The sequence below is a fragment of the Falco peregrinus genome, chromosome 9 (genome assembly GCF_023634155.1).
Source record: "Falco peregrinus isolate bFalPer1 chromosome 9, bFalPer1.pri, whole genome shotgun sequence".
NCBI lineage: Eukaryota > Metazoa > Chordata > Aves > Falconiformes > Falconidae > Falco > Falco peregrinus.
The window spans coordinates 32,905,117-32,927,053 of NC_073729.1; the positions used below are offsets into that span (position 1 = coordinate 32,905,117).

The 21,937-nt window shown below is 49.1% G+C and overlaps 1 protein-coding gene across 2 annotated transcripts in view; it reads left to right on the plus strand.

Moving 5' to 3' along the window:
- The window catches only part of HNF4A (hepatocyte nuclear factor 4 alpha), a 37,965-nt gene extending 19,559 nt beyond the window's left edge, over positions 1–18,406 (plus strand). For both annotated transcript variants that reach the window (XM_055814237.1, XM_055814236.1), the window contains exons 2-10: positions 2,668–2,842; positions 4,695–4,789; positions 7,258–7,364; positions 9,892–10,051; positions 13,408–13,491; positions 14,008–14,163; positions 14,448–14,684; positions 15,366–15,488; positions 16,169–18,406. In XM_055814237.1, the coding sequence (XP_055670212.1) occupies positions 2,668–2,842; positions 4,695–4,789; positions 7,258–7,364; positions 9,892–10,051; positions 13,408–13,491; positions 14,008–14,163; positions 14,448–14,684; positions 15,366–15,488; positions 16,169–16,311 (1,280 nt within the window). In that variant the 3' untranslated portion in view covers positions 16,312–18,406. The remainder of the gene's footprint in view (positions 1–2,667; positions 2,843–4,694; positions 4,790–7,257; positions 7,365–9,891; positions 10,052–13,407; positions 13,492–14,007; positions 14,164–14,447; positions 14,685–15,365; positions 15,489–16,168) is intronic.
- Positions 18,407–21,937: the final 3,531 nt, after the last annotated feature.

The window sequence follows — 21,937 nt, forward strand, 5'->3', positions numbered from 1 at the left end:
AGGGGCTCTGCTGTGCAATAACCCCCCGCTGCCCTGGGTCTCAGTCCCTTCTCTGCTCCTGGGGGCTGCTCTGACCCACCCAGGGGTCTTGGTGCAGAAAGCAGCCCCTTTCGGCTCTGCCGATGTCTATCTGGACCCTCCGAGACAAGCCCAGGTCTTGCTCCCTCCCCATGCCCCTCTCCCACTCAGTATGCAGAAGCTTCTGCCCAGGGGGCTGTGACTCAGCCCCCCAGGACGAGGGCTCCACAGGGCAGAGGGCACGATAATTTTATATGACGAGATCAGACACAATATGAAATACGCCATAAGGGTGGATGAGTCAGCTGGGTCAGGCAGCACCAACACCTCTCCTCCTCCTCTGCCCAGCTTCAGACCAGGGGCAGGTCTCCCGCCCAGGGCTGCTTCGGCTCTCCAGCAACTGCCTGTGCCTCTGCCTCAAAACCTCCACCTCCTTTTCTGGCTGAGGACTGCAGGAGAGCTCGGCCCCTGCCCTGCACAGCTCTGCAGCTCCAGCCCAGAGGCAGCTGCTCAGCAGTGACGATTTGCCACCGTCACAGACCAAATACATCCCATGTTCAGACAGGCTCGGGAGCCTCTTGAGGAGCTCCTGTCCTAACACAAGTCTCAGCGTCAAGGTCTCAACGTCACGTTTTTAGTTTCCTCCATTTACCTTAACTCTAAATCAACCCCATTAAACCCACTTCACTGCAGCAGCCAGAAGCCCGTATTTCTGGCACTACCAAAAAAACAGTTGGAAAATTATCCATTAGGCAATAATTTCATTGTTGGCTGCTTATTAGTCTAAGATGTTGTAATTTCTTTGATAATGGTGCCAGTTTTTCCTGTTCTATGCTCATCTGATTACAGCATGACATACTGCTATAAAGGGATTTATCTGGGCTGTCACAGATACACAAGTAATGTGATTATAGGCAGATCAGCCCTTTGTCTCTCATCTAAGTCCTATGTTTAGCTGAAACTGGAAATCTAACTTTCCTTCTGGAATGACCTTCATCCAGCTGAGCCCTCGGGATGCGTTGGAAGGGAGGATGTTTTCAGAGGCAAGCTGCTTGTAGATACAAGAGACAACCCAAACAGGCCTGGGAGGAGCTCAGGGCTTTAGGAATGGAGAGAGGAGCTTTGCCCAGGCAGTGCTGCGTGCACGGAAGTGCGGCTGTGTGACAGGGCATGCCAGGCAGGGATGCAGAGAGGCAGCAAACTGACTCAGGAAGAAACATAGGAGGGACACAAGGAATTAGACAGAAAGCAGGCAGCAAAATGTAAGCTGTTGCCAGAGCCAGCAAAAGGACTAGCTCACTGCTGGATCCATACCAGTTACTCCTGCCGAGGGATGGCACGAGTAGGCTGTGCAGTGCCTGCTGCAACACCCCTTCCTGTGCAAAATAAAAGCCAAAACTGTAGCCCTGCCCCAGGCAGCATTGCCTTAGCCACCCCCAGCACCCATGCTCCAGCTACCAAAAGGAGCCCTGCTGGGACCAGCCTTTTTATAGCACCCAGCTCCCTTTCTGCTGGGTGCCAAGTGGGAGCAGCTGTGACCATCCCAGGGAGAGTTAACCGTGTCCCTGCCAAACCCAGAGACCAGGCACCAATAAACTCAAGTATTAAAATCTCAGCCAGTTTCTATGGCTTTGCAGATCCTGGGTATCATTTGCAACCAGGATTTCCACTGAGGCAGGGGAACATGCCTGTGCTGATACAGGAAAATGTACATGGGAGGGGACAATTAGATTAACTGAATTAAGGGCTGATCCCTTCAGCCTTGAGGTTTGTTTGGCTTGCTGGAGGGGTTTTAGTGTAGGCCTTGTATCGTTTTGAGCCTTTCAGATCTCCTTTCTTATAGAGGCTGCTGCAATTCCCCATGCTCCCAAAAGATCCTTGCAATTGCCAGCCCCGCTCAGTCTGTAAGGCCTGTAAAACACATCAATCTCAGCTGTGGTGGTACCAGACTCCGGAAGATACCCAGCATACATCCTCCTCCATGCTATAGCACCCCCCTTTCTGAGTTAGCTTGATCAGTCCTTCCTTGCATGGGTAGTGTTTGCCCACACGAGTTTTCCAGCTGACGTCATTTGAGTTTGTTACATGCCTGAAGTCTTGTTCTCCTGAAGAACCACCATGCAGGCTGGAGCTCTGTGCCTGGCAGAAAGGCTCTCCAGCAAAGGGAGCCAGTCACCTCATTTCTCTAATAGTATCTGCTCAGGGGTGTCTTGGGCTCTTTCAGTGCTATAACACAAACACCTCTCTAATAAATCAGCCCGTCACCCTGAGCTATAATACCTCAGCTTTAACTTTGGACCAGCGTTATCTCTGGCCACACTACTGCAGCCCCAAGTGTCTGCAAATCCCTGAGAAATTTTGGCTCTGCTCTGCGACTTCCACTTTGTCTGAGGCATCACTGGAGTCAGGCCTTTGGGAAGAGCTGTCTCACCCTGGCACACAGGGAGCTTTTGCACACTCAAAATGCATTGACTTAAGACATTCATAGCACCCACCACTTCTTACGCACCTTTCTGACTGGCCCCTGCTTCACAGCCTGGCTGCAGCTGGCTGGTTCCTCCAAAAGTCAAGTCTCTTACTGGAAACTGAGTAGGAAATGTTGGCTGTCTGTCTCACTGTCTTCTTCTTCCTGTGTTCTTCCCCATGCAGACACGTCTCCATCAGAAGCAGCCAACCTCAACACTTCCAACAGCATCGGTGTGAGCGCACTGTGTGCCATTTGTGGGGACCGTGCCACGGGGAAGCATTACGGGGCTTCCAGCTGTGATGGCTGCAAAGGCTTCTTCAGGAGGAGTGTCCGGAAGAACCACATGTACTCCTGCAGGTAAGGACAGAGGGGACAGAGTCACATGGCTGAGACAAAACAGTCTGTAGGAGCTGAATGGCAAAGTCATCAAAGCGTAGCAGCATAGTTCTTCATCCTTCCTGTGTCCTCCACCACCTTCCCTGACCTCACACCCCCACAGCTGGAAAGGGTCAGAGACAGCTCTCACTCTGGGATTACCCTTCAGTGATCACCAGGGAAAGACCCTGGCAGGTCTTGCCCCATTCTTTAGGGGCCAAGCACACGTTCTTGCAAACGGACATGGCCAACTGTGGACACAGCCAGCAAGCAAGGTGATGCTGGGGGGAAGCCCTATTACAGGGGCTGAGCACCTCGCTACTCTGTGCTCTGAATGCAGCACAGACACCACTCACGCCCTGGGGGCACTTCGGTGGCCTCCCATCCTTCCTCCATCAAGAGATGGAAGTGTGTCTGCCACCTACCTAAAATGCTGTCACTGCCTGTTACATGACAAAGGACCATCTAAGGAGCAACAAGCTGGGCAGCGCCGTGTGCACATCTCTGAGGACGAGGGGCCCATGTTACTCCTGCAACTTGTGCACTGCACCTTGTGTCATTGGTAGTAGCCCATGGCTCCCCATGCCACCAGTGGCTGTGACCTGCCTGCTCCCTGCTCTGAGCAGCCCACACAGAGAGAGTCGCAGAGGGAACCTCAGCTCAGTGTCTACATCACTCAGGCTTTTTGAGTGAGTTCCTCCTGATGGCCTGACAGCCACTTGAACAGCATGAAGAGCAACATGACTCTAAAATCTGAGTGACAGAAAGAAGCCCCAGGTTTATGAGCGCACGTGAAGCACATTATCACTTGCATCCCAGGTTTATTTAAGCTGGCTACCTATAGAGCCTCCTCCCCACAGCTCCAGTGGAAAAGCCAAGCCAGCATGCCCAGTTTTTTGGAGATTGGGGCTTTTATATAAGTGCTACAGAAATGCTTAAAAAGCTGGTTTCAAGCATCCATTTGGGCAAATCTTAGCTTGGGGCTTTAAAAAGCACAGTAGAAACAAGCCTTTTCAAAAGCTACCAAACTCAGCATGGCTGGGAGCCCTTTCCCAGCTCTGTAAGCCTTTGTCTTTACTTGGCAAGCTTGATCAATCCACAGTAAGTTAGAGCAAATTTGCAAGTGAAATTCATGCTGCAAACGGCCACCAGGCCTGTGCTGCATGCAAGAACCACGCATCAGTGTTTACCCTGCCATTGTGATGGATTTGGTGATGCAAGTGTGGAGGGAAGGAGCTGGTTGCTTCCCAAGTCCTCTCTGAAGCGCAGGTGGCTGCCGACCTGTTTGCACACCAGTGATGCTGCCCAGAGGTCAGAACCAACCTGCCTGGATCCCAGACACAGCCCTTGAGAGATACAGGGACTTAAACCCACTTCTTAACCCTGCTAGCTCAGGAACAACCTTCTACCCTTTTTTTATTCAGATTAAATGCATTCTTCTTCCCTTCTAACTGGGATCTAACTTACAACAGAGGCTACCAAGCTGGCTCTTACCCTCCTGGCTCACACTCTTAACTTCACTGCAGCTTGTTAGTCCAGCACGAGCATCCTATGCCTAGTGGTTAGTAAGACCAGCAGCCTGAGCTCCTGCCTGCAACTGTCAGCTCTAGCCTGTCCTTATTGAACATCCAGAGGTAGAGCAGAGGGCTCTCAGAGATGTTCAGTGCAAAGAAACCTCAGGTTAAAACAAGCATGGAAATGGCACAGACCAGGGTTCCTTTCTCAGAGTGAGCCTTTGGGAACCTGAGCTGAGTGTACCTTGGAGCTTGGGGCTCTGTCTTCTCCTGCCTTCAGGCTCAGTCTTGCTGCTCCTTACAGCTCTCTTTCTTCCCAGGTTTAACAGGCAGTGTGTGGTAGACAAAGATAAAAGAAACCAGTGTCGATACTGCAGACTTAAGAAGTGCTTCCGAGCAGGAATGAAGAAGGAAGGTGAGTGATGGTGTGGCTTCCCCGTGCTCTCCCCAGCAGCAGTCACACTGGCTGCATATGTTTGAGGAAGCCCTCACAGCCCAAGGCCAGTCCCTGCCATCACAGCCCTGTCTTCTGTCCATAGTGCTCTCCTGTGCCCAGATCCAGACCCTCACCACAGAGGGGTTTAGGGAGAATTTTGGCCTCTAGTCATGAGCCCTGCACGTGCCCAACCTGCCCACTCCCACCCACGCAAAGTCCTTGCAAGCAGCCATTGTCCCAACAGTTGAGGGCAAGGCAAGGGGGCCCTGTGTGCTCCCAGATTCAATTTCAGGGGCCTTTCTCAGGACATCTCACACAATGCCAGCAAAGACAACCCCACAAGAGTGCTGCAGGGTTGTGCTTGTGTCTCAGAACTGCCCGTGCTCATACAAATCACACCCAGACCTCTTCAGCCCACTCTCGCCCATGCTGACACACACATCACCCGTGCTCCCACACAGCTGGAGCATCCAAGCAGTTTGGGAATGCTCCTCAACATCAGTGAGAAGCAGAAACTTCAAAGAAAGCCTGGAAATTTGGAAACACTTTGGGAAAACTGGTCTAAGTGCTGTTGCCCCAGAGTCACCATGAAATCCACTGCTGGACAAGTGAGTCCAGCAAAGGTCCAACTGTCATTCTGTGCCTTTTTTTCCTAATGTGCATATAGGTTCTTGCTGCAGAGAGTTTAGTTTTATCTGACATATCAGCCACAGCAGAAAGGACTTAGAGCAAGGTGGAGCATTTTGGCTATTTAACCACATAAGAAATGAATAAATATATCCCCCTCCCCAGCCCTGCATAGCCCAGGCTCACCCCACCAGCTTCCCCGCCTCTCTGTCTCTGCAGCCTTTCCAGGTCCCCATGACTCAGACATGACAGGCCAGGATTCACCCCTTGTTCAGCCCTGCTTGATTCTCAGGAGTATTCACAGTGGCAAGGAAACCTGGGGCTGCTGTGGTCCTGCTGGTGGCCCCACTGGTGGCCCTGTGGGTGGAGATACACACTGCCAGGAGCAGCCCAGAGGAGCTGCGTGGCACTCTGCAGAGATCACCCCATTGATGTCTGAAAAGGGGCAACGGGAGGCATTTGGTCCTGTTGTCCCACGTACAGAAACTAAACCCTGTGCTCCCCCCAGTTCACACCCCCTCAAGTAGAAACTTGGGAGAAAAGGAGTCCTTGATGTCAACAGGGAAGTACCAGCAGTGTCTGGGTGGCTTCCCCGGGAACACCAGCCTGTGGAAACACCTCTGAGCAGGAACATTTATTCCCTGTTAAAGGGGATGAGGTATCGCAAAGAACTTGGCTTGACTTTTCCTGAAGAACATAGGAATCCTCCTCACCCTGCAGCACCCGCTCATCCCATGCCCAGAGCTTTGCTGCTGTCTGTTAATATTCAATAGAAGTTACATTAGGTGCATGACCAGCTAATACTGAGCAAACATTTGGAAAACATCATGGCGTGACTGAACTCGGGGGCCTGCTACTGATAACAAGCAGCATAACCTTGAGAGCTCCTATTTACAGCCGCTGACTGCATGGCTTTTCTTCTGGCCCAGCCTCATTATTGCTTTTTATCAGGTGGATTTATACATTGAGAACGTATCAATTCAGAGAGCCACCAGCCTAAGGCAGGGACTGTTCTGTTTCCCCTGCCATCGATCAATAACTTATTTGAGCAGATGGCTTTGACTGGCATGGCTGTGGTGAGTTAGGGCCAGCCCACAGCCTCGTGGCAGGCAGAGACACAGATCCCCCCCCTCAGCACTGCTGCTTCTGCTCTGGCTGCTGCCACCTCCAGACTCAAAGCCCAGGTCCTCAAGACTAGACCAAGCAGGGAGGCACATTGGGGTGACACCTGTCCTGAGACTCTCTTTACAGTAAGGTATGAGAGAGCTCTGTTGCTCTGGATAGGTAAGTAGGAGCTGTTCTGCACTTCCTTCCCTATTGTAGCTTAGATGGAAGTTTTCCAACTGCACTTACCCAGTGCAAGAGCTTCCCAAATGGAGCTTACAGAAGTTATGTGGACAGACAAAGAAGCCGTGCAGATACTCAACTCGTCCATTCCACACATGAGCTTTGGGCTGTATACGTGAGCATGACCGCAGTTTCAGACCCCATAGCTTGAAATGAAAAAACCCAGAGCCAGATCCTTTGAAAGGAAACTTTCCCATTGAATTCTACAGGCTTTGAACCAGATGTTTGGGTTATGAAATGACCCCATCCCAGGAAAGTCTAATAAACTGAATGTGAAAACAGAACCACCAGACGTGGTCAGCTCTTGCAGCTCTTGCAGGCACCCTGTCACAAACCAGACACAGCTGCACCTCTGCCCTGCCAGGCAGGGAAGCTGGGAAACTGCAGTTAAGGGGGATGCCAAAAGTCTGTGCTAGTTTTTGATCTGCATTGCCGTGAACGACCTGTAGCTCAGCCAAAATACTCTCTTGCAGCTGTACAAAATGAACGGGACCGAATCAGCACCCGGCGATCAAGTTATGAAGACAGCAGCTTGCCCTCCATCAATGTCTTACTGCAGGCAGAAGTCCTGGCACAACAGGTACCTCTTCTTTCTTCTTTGGCAAATACAAAAGCATCAGGCACTACCTGGCTAGTAGAGCCAGTCAAGTATTTAATAGCTGAGTCTTCAAATTACCACCTCTTTTCTAAGTAACTTATCCGCCAGCTCAACACTAGGTTTTCAAAAGAATTTGTTACCTGAAACCATCCCTTTAATGCTCCGTGGTCCAGAACTCGGTTGTAATAATATGCAATAATCTGTTCTGCTTTGATGGGACACATGAAGGCTGGAGAGCTGCTGGCAGAAAATAAGGTAGAATCATTGAAATCCAAGGAGCAGCGGCTGCCTAAGCCAGCTGAGGGGCTGGCCTTGCACAAGCAGCCTCCCCTCCCCACCGGCTGTTAGGAACTTTGGGTTCTGGCTTCCTGCAGTTTCACCAGGAATCAGTTTCATGCTCGTTTTATGCAGATATTCTTTCCAGTATTTGCTTGAAATTCTCCATTTCCACAAGTGTACTGCCAAGACTTGTTTCCTAGATAATTCACCTGAAAAGATGACTCTGATTTAAGAATCTGGATATTACAAACGGTGTACATCGGATCAGTACTCCCTGGGAGGACACAGGACAGGATGGGAGTGTACCGGCTGTCGGAAGGGCTTGTCTGTGGGAACAAGTGATGAGGATGGGGCTGTGCCAGAGGCAAAAGCTGCCTCTCCTCATGGGAGCTGTGGAGAGCAGCACTGCTTGTCCCAGGGAAAATGAAGAGGGGTTCGAGTTGGCAGTCTGTGTTCTTCCTTGCTTCAAGGGGCGTATTACCCTGCAGGCTGCCCCAGGAGACGCTCCAGACAGGACATGCTGTGCCCTGGGCTCCATGCTATGGCTCAGGCTGTAAGGTCTGCTTCCCCAAGGGGAGGATATGCTAGAAGGGCCAAGAGCCAAAAAGCATATCTGACCTCAACCCATGTCTCACCTTGTCCTATGCAGGCCCTAATATATTTATATACCCTATAAAAATAACATTGGTGCTGCTCCTAGAGGTGTGAGATAATGGGGTCACCAGTCACCAGATCTCCAAGGGAAGGGCATTTCCTGCAGTGGCATCATGTGTAAGTCTGGAGCAGGGTCTGCTGATAAAAACTACAACCATCGACAAATCCAGGGGAGCTCCTGCTCTCCCACAGAGCACAGAGAGACTCATTAAACAAGGCAGGCTCCAGCACGGTAATTGGTAACTTTTATGTGCCTAGCTAATTAGAACAAGATACTGCTGAGGAGCTGCTTTCTCCAAGATCTCGGGTCACTCACTCAGAGGTCTTTATTTATTTGCTAAGCCTTCCGGGCCCTCTGATTAGGGTAATACATGGTGAGATTTTTACAATCTTATTTATTCAATAATAGCTCAAGAGCTGGAAAGCTTCCAGGTAATGCAACCTGAAGAAAAAAAAAAAAATGCAGATGGCATTTGAATTCCATTTCCTTGGGGAGGCTGACAGGGTCCAAGCTGAAAATGCTGGCAGCAACAGGACAGGAAGAGCTGATGCTGTACAAGAGCAACGAGGGCAGGCGGAGGGCAGTGATGGGGTTGAGTTAATTGCTTACAGAAGCATGAGGATAAAGTAGTGACTAAGGGCAAATTTTTAGATGAGCTGGGTGAGCAGCTATGCATGAGAACCGGGCAGGAGGTTGGGTGCCTGGTTTGGGGGAGATGTTCTTTCCAGCTCTGTGTGATGGTACTTGTGGAGTTATCAGACTTGTCCTTTGCAAACAAAATGGCCCCATTTGTCTCTGCAATCACAAATAATTCGCCATGCAAAAAATATGATCGGTGTTGTGGGCATGTTTGCACATGTGCAGTTTTGCCAAAAGGGTCTAAAAGCTGCAGGGAGGGACGGACAGGGTGGGGGACAGGGAATGTTGTCTTTAAAGTCTGTCTTGAGCATTTCAAAGTGGGTAATTCAAATATTAATGACCTGGTGCTTAGAGAAAGCACTGTCAGGACTTGGAAAGCTACCTTCAGCAGAGACTTCTTGTGCTCACGCTGACGCAGACAGGAGAAGTAAAGCCTGCATGTCCCCTGTCAAAAGCAGACAAGGCAGGTCTGTCCAAGCACTAGCTCTGGAGCAGCGTGGAAGGGGGAGCAGTACCCTGCCCTTTGGTGGGACCAAGTAGCTTGCACAACAGCACTGGGTGGACGTGTCCTTGCTACTGGTGAGGCTGACTGCTACATGAGCCCCTCTGTTCCCGCCTGGATCTTGACTGAGCACATTTGTTCAGTGGGAGGAAGATCTTGGCTTTAGAAACATTCCTTCTGTGCTTTCCAGTCTATTCAAGGCATGGCAGTTTACCAGGATGATCCACAGCCTCAGCTCTGAAGCATTGCATGTTCACAGATCCCCAGGTTCATCTCAATTTAAATTAGTTGTGCTGGGCCACATATTCTGGGAGTTGGGTGTGCAAGAGAAAAAAGTCATCATTGATGCTGGAATCTGCATCAACGCAACCTATAAGCCTGGGATTTTCCTGTCTGTGGCACTGAAAGCTAAAGGATCTCTTCTCTCCTTCCAGATATCATCCCCAGTTCCTGTGATCAACGGAGACATCCGAGGGAAGAAGATTGCCAACATCTCCGATGTGTGTGAGTCCATGAAACAGCAGCTGCTGGTGCTGGTGGAGTGGGCCAAGTACATCCCTGCCTTCTGTGAGCTGCCCCTGGATGACCAGGCAAGTCCCCCCACCCACCCTCCCTTGCTCTACCCTGGCGAAGGCAGCGGGGAGCCGAAGGACAGCCAGGCAGCTGAGACCTTCAAAGAAAATGCGTGTTGTCCACACTGTTATCCTCACTGCTGCAGCTGATTGGGAACAGCATCCATACAATGCCAGCACAGGCCATTTGCATGTGCAGCTAATCAGTCGATGAGCACAGTCATGATAACATTGAGCTCAAATTAAGTACATAATCAGGTGCGCATTTTGCATGGGTCATTCTGTCAATTATTTATTAATTATAGTTTGTGCAGCACTTTGAAAACCTGAAGTGCTACACAAATGCTTAGGGTAATGAGACTTAGTAGGACAGATTTCTAGCCTAAGGTCTGCTTAAGACTTAAACACAATTCTGCCTATCTGCATTTCTTTCTGCTTCTTGCCTGGGGACATGTTTGTAACTGTTCTCCTAGTGTGGAATTAATGAAACTAAACACTAGTTTGCTCCCAAGGCAATACGAAAATCTCTTTTCAGGGTTAAACCCCAGGAATATATTTGCATTTAACACAAATTACTGTGTTGACATGTCATGTGTTGACACATGACACACTAAAATGACATTTGCTGTTTCCCTAACCAAGATAAGCACAGGGGGTTTGATATCTTCTATAAAACTGCACTGCAGGATCTCAGGCAGCCTCAAAGAGATACAGGGAGAAATCTCCTGTGTAAGTCCAAATTTCAGAAGCCTGCAGCAAATGTTGCAGGACATGATGTGTGTCAGTCTTGAGCAACATGTGTGGATGGTGGGGAGGCTCCAGGAGGAAGGGATAACACTTCTGGCATAGTATAGCACGTCTGGCAGTGGCCAGCACAGATCCTGTCACAGGTAGGAAGGTATTTCCAGTCTGCCCAGTGTACACAAACCCAGTGTGTGTTCTCTTCATCTAGGATCAGTCTCCAGCCCTATTGACCTAGACATAACTTTTATATCATGAAGAAAAAGGATATCCAGAAAGTGAGAGTATCCAGCTGATCAAACCCCACTAAATCCTAAATCTGAGCTCTTCAGTAACCACTCAGCAGCACAGAGCCCCAGGGAATTCAATGCAATTCAATTAACACAGGAGCATATTTCCCTCTTTTCTATTATATGCAAGTGCTAATTTGTTTAAAATCGTAAGAAATCTGTTAAACTACTAAGGCAAACACGACTTAAAAATTATGAAAACCAAAATGGACTCCAATGGCAAATGACATTTCCACAGCAAACAGGCTGCAGCCCAGCAGAGGCTTGGAGCAGCTCTGCATAATCCATTGCATCCTTGTGCCATTTGGAACAGAGGCATTGAACCTGGTTAGTAACTCTGCAAACTACAGCAATTTCTACATGAGCTCATTTTACAATTGTGGGGCTGCAAAATTTCTCAAAGAAAACAAAACCTAAAGATGACAGTCTGAACCCTGTCTTCCCACAGGGGAGAGAGGCTGCTCTCAGCATCCTCCACAGGCTTGTCTCGACTGAAATAGGTCTTCTGTTATGACCAGCCACCTCCCATCATAGGCAGTTCCCAATCGGTCCCAAGGGGCTCGAGAGGAAAGACTGTGCTGCACTGAAACTAATCAATTAATGCCATTCATGCTTTTGAAGGACAGTATGAGAACAGAGGCAGAAAATACGCAGGGGAGCGCAGGAGGAAGGACAGAAATGCCAGGGAACAGGAATGAACAAAGCTATGTGCAAGGCAGCTGCCCAAGGGGCATGGGAGCCAGTCAAGACATGTCCAGTGGGAACATTTCATGTTGGGAAACACTGTTACATTGCCATTAAAATGTTGCCTGGGAATGAATCCTCACTGCCAACATTTTTATAGGAAAGGTCATACCCAACCCCTCATTCTTCCTCTGCACCAAAATGTCAAAGTACTGGGTTTGGTGGGGCAAAGCAATTTAATTTCAAAGTTAAAGTTCTACTTTCTTGTGTTACAACTTTTATATTTATCCTAGTTCACAATGGAACGATGTATCTCAGGTTGATCACTGCAAGAACAAATACCAAATGAGATGGTTTTGCCTTGTTAAAGTAATTGACTTTAACCCTGCTCAAACGAGCAAATTTTAAGGAAATAAAAATGGTTGTTCCAAACTGAGCTTTCTTGAACTTGTATTAGGCAGGAAATTTCGACATGAGGGCTTTGCTGCCCCTTGAGACTTGTAGTTTTTCCATCCTTTTCAATGTCTCATTAGATAGGAAAACTCAGTTTCATGCATCTCTGGTAATTACAAGCAGCTTGGCTAACATATCCACCCATGTTTGGATAGTGATAGAAACAGGCTAGATTTTGGCATATAGATAAAAGTTCCCCAGTATCATGTGTGTGTAGCCTTTCTGCAAGGACCCTCCACTCTGTTTATTTTGCATAACATTTTTCTCCCTCTGCCAAAAAAAAAAATATCCCTCTGTCAGACATCAGCATCTTGTCTAATGAGAGCTCTCTTCTATGGGTGACACATCCTCCTGGCATTTGTTAGGGTAAGACTTCTCTTGGGTTTTTCAGATGCTGAGGGATAACACACTGGAAAAGGGGACTATTCCCATCAGGACGCACTTTTCAGAATCTCTCCATTAATGTTTAATGACTGTTTTCTTCAGCAGAGGCTCCTGGCTGGGCATTAAGAAGCCTCTGTGTCAGGCTGTCCAATTGTTAACTTCTGTTTCTGCCTAAATCTCTGAAATTTTTAACTGAAGGAGGGCAAAAGATTCAGAACATTCTCAGGAGCCACTGGAGGGTGTAAAATGAAACACTTCAATCATTAACGTCAGGGCAGAAAAACATCCCTTTGGCTTCCCTGGCCCAAATGCCCATTGCTGTGGAGGGAATGAATGGTCAGAGGGTGACCCCACCATCCAGGTGGATGTGGGTCCCCATGATGTGGGAAGTGGGCATGGCCCAGAGGGACAGCAACTGTCCACAGCAGTAGATCGTACCTCTTCCCTCTTTCTAGGCTGGAGCATGGTCTCTCGTTCGGCATTTGGTAGGAGTTGTCTTGTCTGCAAATGGGCCACAGTGAACATGTCCCACTGCTGGCGTGTGGTCCTGGGACAGTCTGGCATGGTCTTGCTCATGACATGTGCCATGAATACAGGATGTTTCAGGTGCTGCCTATTACCTGGGGGTTCTGATGGATTTATAGCTGTCTATGCACAGGAGAAAACCATTTTTTGACCTCTTTCTCTGACGGTGACTGGAGAGGGGCTCTCACTCCACATCCCTGAGTGCAGCACAGGAATGCTGGGCTTTCTTGCTTATGTGAAATCACAGCCTTGTCTCTGTCTCTGCATCACCCAAATAACTTTTCTCTTCTGTTGCAGGTAGCACTGCTGCGAGCACATGCAGGGGAACATCTGTTACTGGGAGCTGCCAAGAGGTCCATGGTGTTCAAGGACGTCTTGCTGCTAGGTAAAGAGTGCACTTCTGCTCCCAGCCCATCTGCTTCTGCGAAGCTTCCCTGCTGGGGTGAAGGACAGGGTGGTTCAGTGTTTGTGGACATCTTTTTGCAGGGTGGTAGCTTGACCTCTTCTGTATTTTAGCAAGCTTATCACAACCTTTGGGGGCAGCTAGGCCTGGCTGACATTCATATCAAGGCCACATCATGTGGCAAAGTTGGGGGACTATAAACATTCACATTGGCCCCCCAGATTTGTGTAAGCAGGCTGTGGTGTGATTGAGAAAAAGGGTTTTGCTCCTTGGTCAGCTTTTCCATGCTTGAGTGGCTCCTCTGTAAGGAGAGGCTGCTCTGGCAACACAGACCAGCATTTCTGGTGGGCTGAGCCAGGGAAGGGGCAGAAGGAGGAGCTTCTTAAGTCCACCCTCAAAATTATCTCAGCGTTGGTTATCCAGGTTTTGAACTCTTTGTCACCCTTGATAAGTCTTGGGCAATAATAAGGTGGTGGTCTCTGTGCTGCTTGTCCAAAGGAAATGACCACATCATCCCACGGAACTGCCCCGAACTGGTGGAGGTGAACCGCGTGGCCATCCGCATCCTAGATGAGCTGGTCCTTCCCTTCCAGGAGCTGCAGATAGATGATAATGAATATGCCTGCTTGAAAGCCATCATCTTCTTCGACCCAGGTATGCTCCAGCTTGGTGAGGGTTACCATCAGAGGACTCTAGTCTAGGTTATGCCAACTAACGCTGGTCCTGCGTTGTGGAGATGCTGCCTGGTCTCTTCTCTGGGCCAAACTGTTCTGAGAAGGAGGGGAGAAGTCAGCCTAAGAAGGGAAAAAGTGCCCGTTACAGCAGATGATAGAGAATCAGAGGCAGCTCACCTCAGCCTGTGCCCAGACTTCATGCTGCTACTGAAGGGCAGCTCCTAGGGAGGCAGCCTGGATAGTTTGGTCTGTGGGTTGTTTCAGATGCCAAAGGACTGAGTGACCCCTCCAAGATCAAGCGGATGCGGTACCAGGTGCAGGTCAGCCTGGAGGACTACATCAATGACCGGCAGTATGACTCACGGGGCCGCTTCGGGGAGCTGCTGCTGCTGCTGCCTGTGCTACAGAGCATCACCTGGCAGATGATAGAGCAGATCCAGTTCGTCAAGCTCTTTGGTATGGCTAAGATTGACAACCTGCTGCAGGAGATGCTGCTGGGAGGTGAGTGCTTGATGGCTCTGCAAGGGGCCTCTCAGTGTTCCCTGATCACCCTCCCCTTGAGAACCTCCACAGCCGTAATTTCCTACCTGAAAAAGGTGGAGACAGCCTGTACGCAGGTCAGCCCTTGACTCACACAGAATCATCTCCCCCTATCAGTGGCTGTGGTAACAAAGGGTCCTCCATTTCTACCCACCTAAAGAGATGCATTAGCTGTGCATCTATTTACAAAGAGGCATCCCCAGTCCTCTGCATGCAGACAAGCTTTGCTATGCAATGCCCAAACTCCTCCCAGCCAGCCATTTCACTAATCCTCCTCCCTGTCAGAAGGGAGTCATCAAAACAAAAGGGTCTGAAAGCTCTGATTGAAAGTGTGTCCCAGATTTTCTAGTGGGAGCATTCAATGGGACATAACAAAATGAAAAGTTGTCACTGTGCTGTTCTTTATGTGGAGATGTGACTCAGGAGGAGAGGAATGTCATCTTGTATAGGAGGAAATGCAGACAGCAGGCAGGGATTAGTAAAACCAAGGCATCCGTGGAGGAAGATGGGAAGGTGCGCTCCAATTACATATGCACAGGCTGATCATGCACAAAGCCTTGGACATTTTGGTGCAGTTGATCTGCCCATCTGAACTGTCTCCTTCTGCTGTTGTGGCAACTAATGTTATATGCACTTTTTTAGGCTCATCAAGTGAAACGCCGCATGCTCACCACCCCCTGCACCCTCATTTGATCCAGGAGAACCTGGGAACAAATGTCATTGTGGCCAACACAATGCCTCCTCAGATGCACAATGGGCAGATGTGTGAGTATCACCAGAGAGGTGGAGAGCTCCCAGAAGAAACTGAGAGCTTTCCAGGGTGCCTGTTGAGGTAGTTTCTACCTCGCAAGGAAATTTCCATGCAAGACAGAGTCTCTGATAGTAAGTGTGTGAGAAATTCCTATGCAGAAAGGAGGGAAAGACAAACAGAGAGGTGGGTTAGATTAGATTAGGCTAGACTAACCGATTCAACAAGATGTTCCTTGGCAGACTGTAGCTTTTACATAGCCCTTAAGGTATGAATGATCCCGTCCAGTGCCTACTGAAATCAGTGGAAAGGCTCCTCTTCCCCTGAATGTAATCTGAATGGTTCAGACACATCTCACTTTCCCTCTGCAAAACCACAGAGACTCTGGTCCACCACACAGGGCCACCACTTGGGAATTTGAGCTGAGATGACCTCAGCTGACCAAAAAAGGAGCCAGTACAGGTCAAAATGGCAGCAGCTCCCCTCATTCAGTGTTCGCTATTGTGGTTTCTTCCAGGGCATCTAACTGTGCCTGTGTATCCGGGCTGCCTTGCTGCAAACACACAAGCCATTAGTAGCTATGGTTTTGCTACAGAGCCTCTGCCTTGCTTACATCTGAACCCCGCATGACTGAGAACAGATCCCAGTGCTGTCAGATCCACGAGGCCCTCTTCTAATTTGGTTTCTCTCTCTGTAGCTACTCCAGAAACTCCACAGCCATCTCCACCTGCAGGGTCAGGACCAGAGCAATACAAGCTGCTGCCTGGAGCCATTGCAACTGTGGCAAAACAGCCCACCTCCATCCCGCAGCCCACCATCACGAAACAGGAGGTCGTCTAGCAATCTGCAGGCCATCTGGCCTCGTTTAGAAGACTGCGTGGGAGAAAAGCTCGAACTGACTCTGTCACTGTGAAAAGAGAAGCCATTCAGAGGTCCTTGGGTGCAAACACACAGACTGGCTTATTGGATTAGCCCACAACCACCACACAAGCTGTCTTCCTGCAGCTACAGACGGTGTGCGCCACGAGCAGCCCCAAGTCCCAGAACTAAGGTTGAAGCATTACTGAAACCCTCAGTCCTTGTATGAAGGGCCAGATTTCTGCCTCCCTCTGTGGGGAGGTTGCAGTGACTGGCTGGCGACAGCGCAGCTGACTGCTCCCCCATTGCCACCTCTCAGCGTTGGTTCAGCACACACCAGACCCCACGAACAAGCAACTCTCTGTGCTGTGTGAATGGAAGGCTTTCCTCCTGCAGCCATGCCGGCTTCCCAGACAGCCCCCAGCCCAGCCAGACTTGATGGAGATGGAAGCTCCCCCAGGAGCACTGCAGCAGGTGAAGCACACAGGTTTTGCCCAGGCAGCACTGGCAGAACCACTCCTCAGCCTTGGCTAGTCCCAGATCTTTGCATGGTGTCTCCACCCAGCGCACTAACCCTCCCAGCCAGGCCTAACAAATCTTTTCAGCTGATACTGGGGCAAAGTCTGGCCCACCAGGATTCTCCACTGTTTGGATCCTTCTGCCTTTTGATGGGTTTTGTTACCTCTGTGCCATGACTGCCCTCCTTCCACAAGGCTCAGAGAGGCAACCACTGCCAAATCCTCCCCTTACACCAATTACTGCCTCCTCGCTACCTGGACTGGGAAGCTGGGGGACCATGGGATTCAGGAGATTTCAGCTAATGGGATGAGGTCACCCCCATACAGCCTAGCGATGGGCAGCACTGCCCAAAATATCACTGGCCCTGCTACTGCTTCTCAGCGGTTAGAAGAAGACCACTGGATGCCTGTTTGGTAGGAAGCGGGGAGAAGGTCATATGAAGTGGAAAGACCTGTTAGGGTGAGAAGAGCCTGAGCCTCACAGATTAGACCAAGGTCTTGGGCTGCCCAAGTGCAGGGAGCATTGTGACCCAGGATCTCTGTTCAGACCCATCTTTAATGCTAAGATATGCCATATAATCTTCTGTCCAGTCCCGTGTCACTCCTTCAGCTTAGAGTGGTTGATAACAGATTTATAGGTCTTCATAACATGGTAAGAATTTGTTACGGCTCCTTCAGACCTCAGAGGGTTTGAGGGCAGCAACCTAAAAATGACAATGTTTTGAGTCCTGCAGAGAAGGATGACAGAGGTCTAGGAAAGATGCTGTCTCGCCCAAGCCCCTTGGGTCTGCCCTAGCCTTGGGTCGGCACTCACCTGCTCTGCTCCCTCCCTCCCACAGTCCCTGTCTCTCTGTGCCTGCCCGTGCCAAAACCCTGCAGATCTGACCTTTGTTTTACAGCTGAAACCAGGAAAGGAGCCCTCCGGTGCCCAGTGCTTGCCTCTCTGGTTGCCAGCAGGGCTGGAGCTCACAGAGCCCTTCATGACTTCAGGCCTGAGTCATTTTTGGCAACGCAAGGCAGTATCAGCTCTAACTAACCGTAGACTATGTGGGGTGCTGGCCTCTCGGTAAGATGAAATTGTTGGAACCATGGCTGCCAAGAGGTCCCTGGCGGGCACAAATCTGAGCCAGCCCAGCCAGAGGAGCTGCAGGTCTGTCCCTTGATTTCCAATGCAAAAATGAAACACTGACGCTGATGGTGTCAGAAGTATTGTGTTGTTTCTTAATGCTGGTGGCATCGTACCGAGTAATTTATTACAATGATGAATCCAATCATTTTCTGTAAATTATTTTGTAAATCACATTGATTATTTATAATTGGGAGATTAAATGCAAAAAAAACATAATAACCCGTTTGTCTTTTCCAACTGCAGCAACCTTTTTTCCTGTATGTAGGCATACTCTGTGGGGAATCCTTTCTGGTCCGTTTGCACCAAGCATTCCTTGATATTGTATATTAATTTTTGCTGGTTACTGCCTTCCAATGGAAACAGAGGAATATTTCTTCACTAGAGTTTGTATTCATAAAAAAAAATAAATGCAAAAATATTTTTTAACTTTTCCCAGACAGATGGATTTCTTTCTTCTGGGAGGATTTATTTTAAATCAAGGGGCTCACCTCCCTGTTGGTCTGAGCACAAAGCATATGTGTATTGAGGAAAAAGCCCAAACAAGTGTTTGACGCTGTCGCCAGCTGTCACTATTTCCTGGCAAGCCTAATGTTAGCTGTCTGTCCTGAAGCCACATGTGCTGGAATCATAAGATTGAATGACAATCTCCATTTTCATTAAAAGAAAAACAAACATGAAGAATAAATATTTGCTTTCATGATTCCAGGGAGCTTAAAGACTTGAAGTAACCACACTCTGAAAGCCAAGCAAAGGAAGCCAAAATATGTTATTAGCATTTAGAATATGTTCATTTTTAAGTCCCTCTTGTATTTCAAAGGTAATTTCTAGCACTTTGGGGTGACGATTCCGCTCTGGTTCACACACAGCCATCCAACTGCTGGCAGCAGGTGCAGCCAAAGGCAGGCTGAGCCTAGGGGGCACGGTAAGACGATAATGTGAAAGTCAAGTTGTCCCTGGTTGTAAAAGTGAAGAAATACACTGACAATTAGAGAAGGCTCTTAATGGCCTGCTCTTCTGATCATGGGAGCCTGCTCTCAGCTGTAGCCTGCCCAGGAAGATAACAAGAAGAGAGGAAAGAGGTCTAGATGGCTGTAAAGATTAGGTATCTGGGGAGGAACATCACCCAGCATTTTCAAGCTCTGATCTGCAGGAGATGCCCCTCACGTTCCCCCATCTCCCACCCCAGGTGTGAAATGAGGTGGGCAGTCTCATCCCAGGTACGAGGGATGAGAAGCAGCCTGATTTTCCATCCCACTTGCACACCCAGTGGCCTCCCAGTGACAGTTATGCTGGTAAAAACTGTCAGCATGGATGAGAGGCAGGGATGAGATTCAGAGTGCACCTGAAGACCATGGGGAGACAGCATTTAGAATCTGCCTCCACTCTGGGACCAAGGACCCAGGAGAATAGGACAGACCTCAGATAACATGCCCTCAATATGTGTGCACCCATAATGACCTAGAGCCCCAATGCCATCACTTAATGCCTGAACAAGGTCAGCAAAGGCAGTTGGAGGACATGCATTATCTCAGCGCACACACAACTACTACATGGTTAGTCCAGTCAAGCGAAGGAAAAGGAGTTAGCTCCTTCTCTTTAATGTGGAATAAAAAGGACTCATCTGCCAGTCACGGGAACCCTGTGACCCATGGTTGGTTTCACCTAGGTATATGCCCTAAAAAATCCATAGATGTAATATCAAATCTTTGAAGCAATAAATTCTCCTGGATTCCTTCCCATGAACTGCTCTATCAAGGTTGCCCTTCACCTGGTTAATCTTAAATCAGTGCAATACTTACAGGACGTTTCTTAGTGCTGGATTCAGCTCACTTGGAAAACCCCCAAAACTGCCCCAGAGACAAACTTACCCTTAACTGGCATCCTCAATCCCAGCCCTCACCCTTTTTGTCACTCCAGCCTGGAATCACCCTGAGACACTGGTTTTACCACTCTTGCCACCCTGTTTTACCCTGCTAGGCTCTCTGGAGCCCACAGGCAATGTCCCATGTCACCTGAGATGGCTGCTGTGAGGACAGCTAGTGTTGGCTTTAAAGACACAACTTCTCTACATTGTTCCGGGACACAAAAGAGTTTTACTGTCCTCTTCTGTGCTTGCAACCTAGACTAAGGATGATTTCCTGGAGAGCAGTATCTCCAGCTGCAAAATCTTTTCATGATGTCCAAAGATCTGTGAAAGTGGTATTTTTAGGTCCTCTGGCTACTATAAAATGCATTCTTTTCATATTCCTTATATAACCTTCATCTGAAATAGCCAACAGACTCTGGAGCCTTTTCCACGGCTTTCATATCTCAGTGAGAGAAAAAAAGAAAAGAATGGCAAACGAGTTTTATGGCCTGCATATCATCTCTGACAAAAGCAACTATTGCTGCTATTAAACTTGCAAGTGCACACACAGGCACAGATAGTCATGAACAAGAGGCAGCAGGGACAGCTCAGCAACGTGGCACTGCTGAGCCAGGCAGTTCTCTGTGCCAGGCTGGCCAGTTCCCTCGAGGCTGGGTGCAAATATCACCAACTAATTGGGGAATTCAGGCAACACACTGCACAACCCCTTTCCATTCAGAGAGGCTGGAGGAACAAGGGTAAGGTGTGGGTATGTTTAAAACCCCTCTCCCCATTCCTAATTAAGGTGTGACCCTGATAATCATAAACACACCTAGCACCTGAAAAATTGCCAGCCAGGCCAATAAAAATGGCAATATACTGTCAGCTTTGTTAGGTGTGGAGTGAGCAGGAGAGCTCGGCACAGACAAGACTGTAGTCACGTCCTTCAGTTCAGTGTCTTGTGTAAGAAAGAAGCAGCTGCTGGACCCCAGCTCCAAACATTATGCACCCGGTTCAAGCCCAGGGGGAGAAGAGCTCTGAGTCTAACCTGGGTCTTGGGAAGGAAGGTGGTTTAGGAAGTGTATTTCTAAGGTTTACTCTGGCTTTGGACCTGGAGTGATACCATGCCTGCCTGACTGGCTGCTTCATCAGCTTTCAGAGGCCTGAGGACACCCCTAACTTGGGAAATCAGTCGCAGAAGATATGGGTTACACAAACCACTGGGCTCTGCAAAGCCATGCGCCATTTCAGTCCCTTGCATCTGGCAGTTCTGCCTGGCTGGGCCCTGCAGTCCCTTGAGACCGTATGGACACATGAAGATCAGGGAGCCCTTCTGAGCCTGGGGGACCCCACGCCAGATGACTCTGGTCTTGGGTTGTGATTCTGTACCTCCTCCTAGAAACTGCTATGGGTGTGATAAGCAGTGCAAGAGCTGCCTGAGGGACATGCCTGGATGGACACCCATAGCAGAAAGCTTGTGAGGCAGACAGGAATTCCTCACTGCAGCTGCCAACGCAGGTGTTAGCACTGCCTGGAACATGACATGTTCCCCCTCACTGACAGGAAAATCATTACAATAAAGTAACTCAATAATACACTTCTCTATTCCTCTCCAGGACTCTCCAAAACCTGACTGTACCTTAAAAATACCCATTAATTAATTCTGTTGGTGGATTAGTATTACCATTAACCACTAACATGGAGCGCACTGTCTCATGCATATCTTAGTATCCACTCAGAGCTGATCTGTAGAGGATACAAAGCCTTAAAGGTCCACCTAAACAGACGTGGAGGTCCCCAGCTTATGCACCAGTTAAGAGGCAAGCAAATGAGAAAAAAATCTCGAGTCAGAAGCAGCAAAGAGAAACCGTAGTGCCAGACCCAGAATCGCTGACTCTGGACTACAGCACTTCTTGCACAAAGGACAACCTTTGGGATCCTCACTTCTGAGTGGTTTTTAGCCCTCTCTTAAAATTACCTTAAGGTGCTGGATTAGAGTAGCATCTTCTCACCTGGGAGAGCAGGCTGGAGACCTGCTGTACTGCATGCCCATGGAGGAGGCAGTGGAGACAGCTCCAGCATTGCAGGCTCTTACATTTCCATTGAAATCCTACT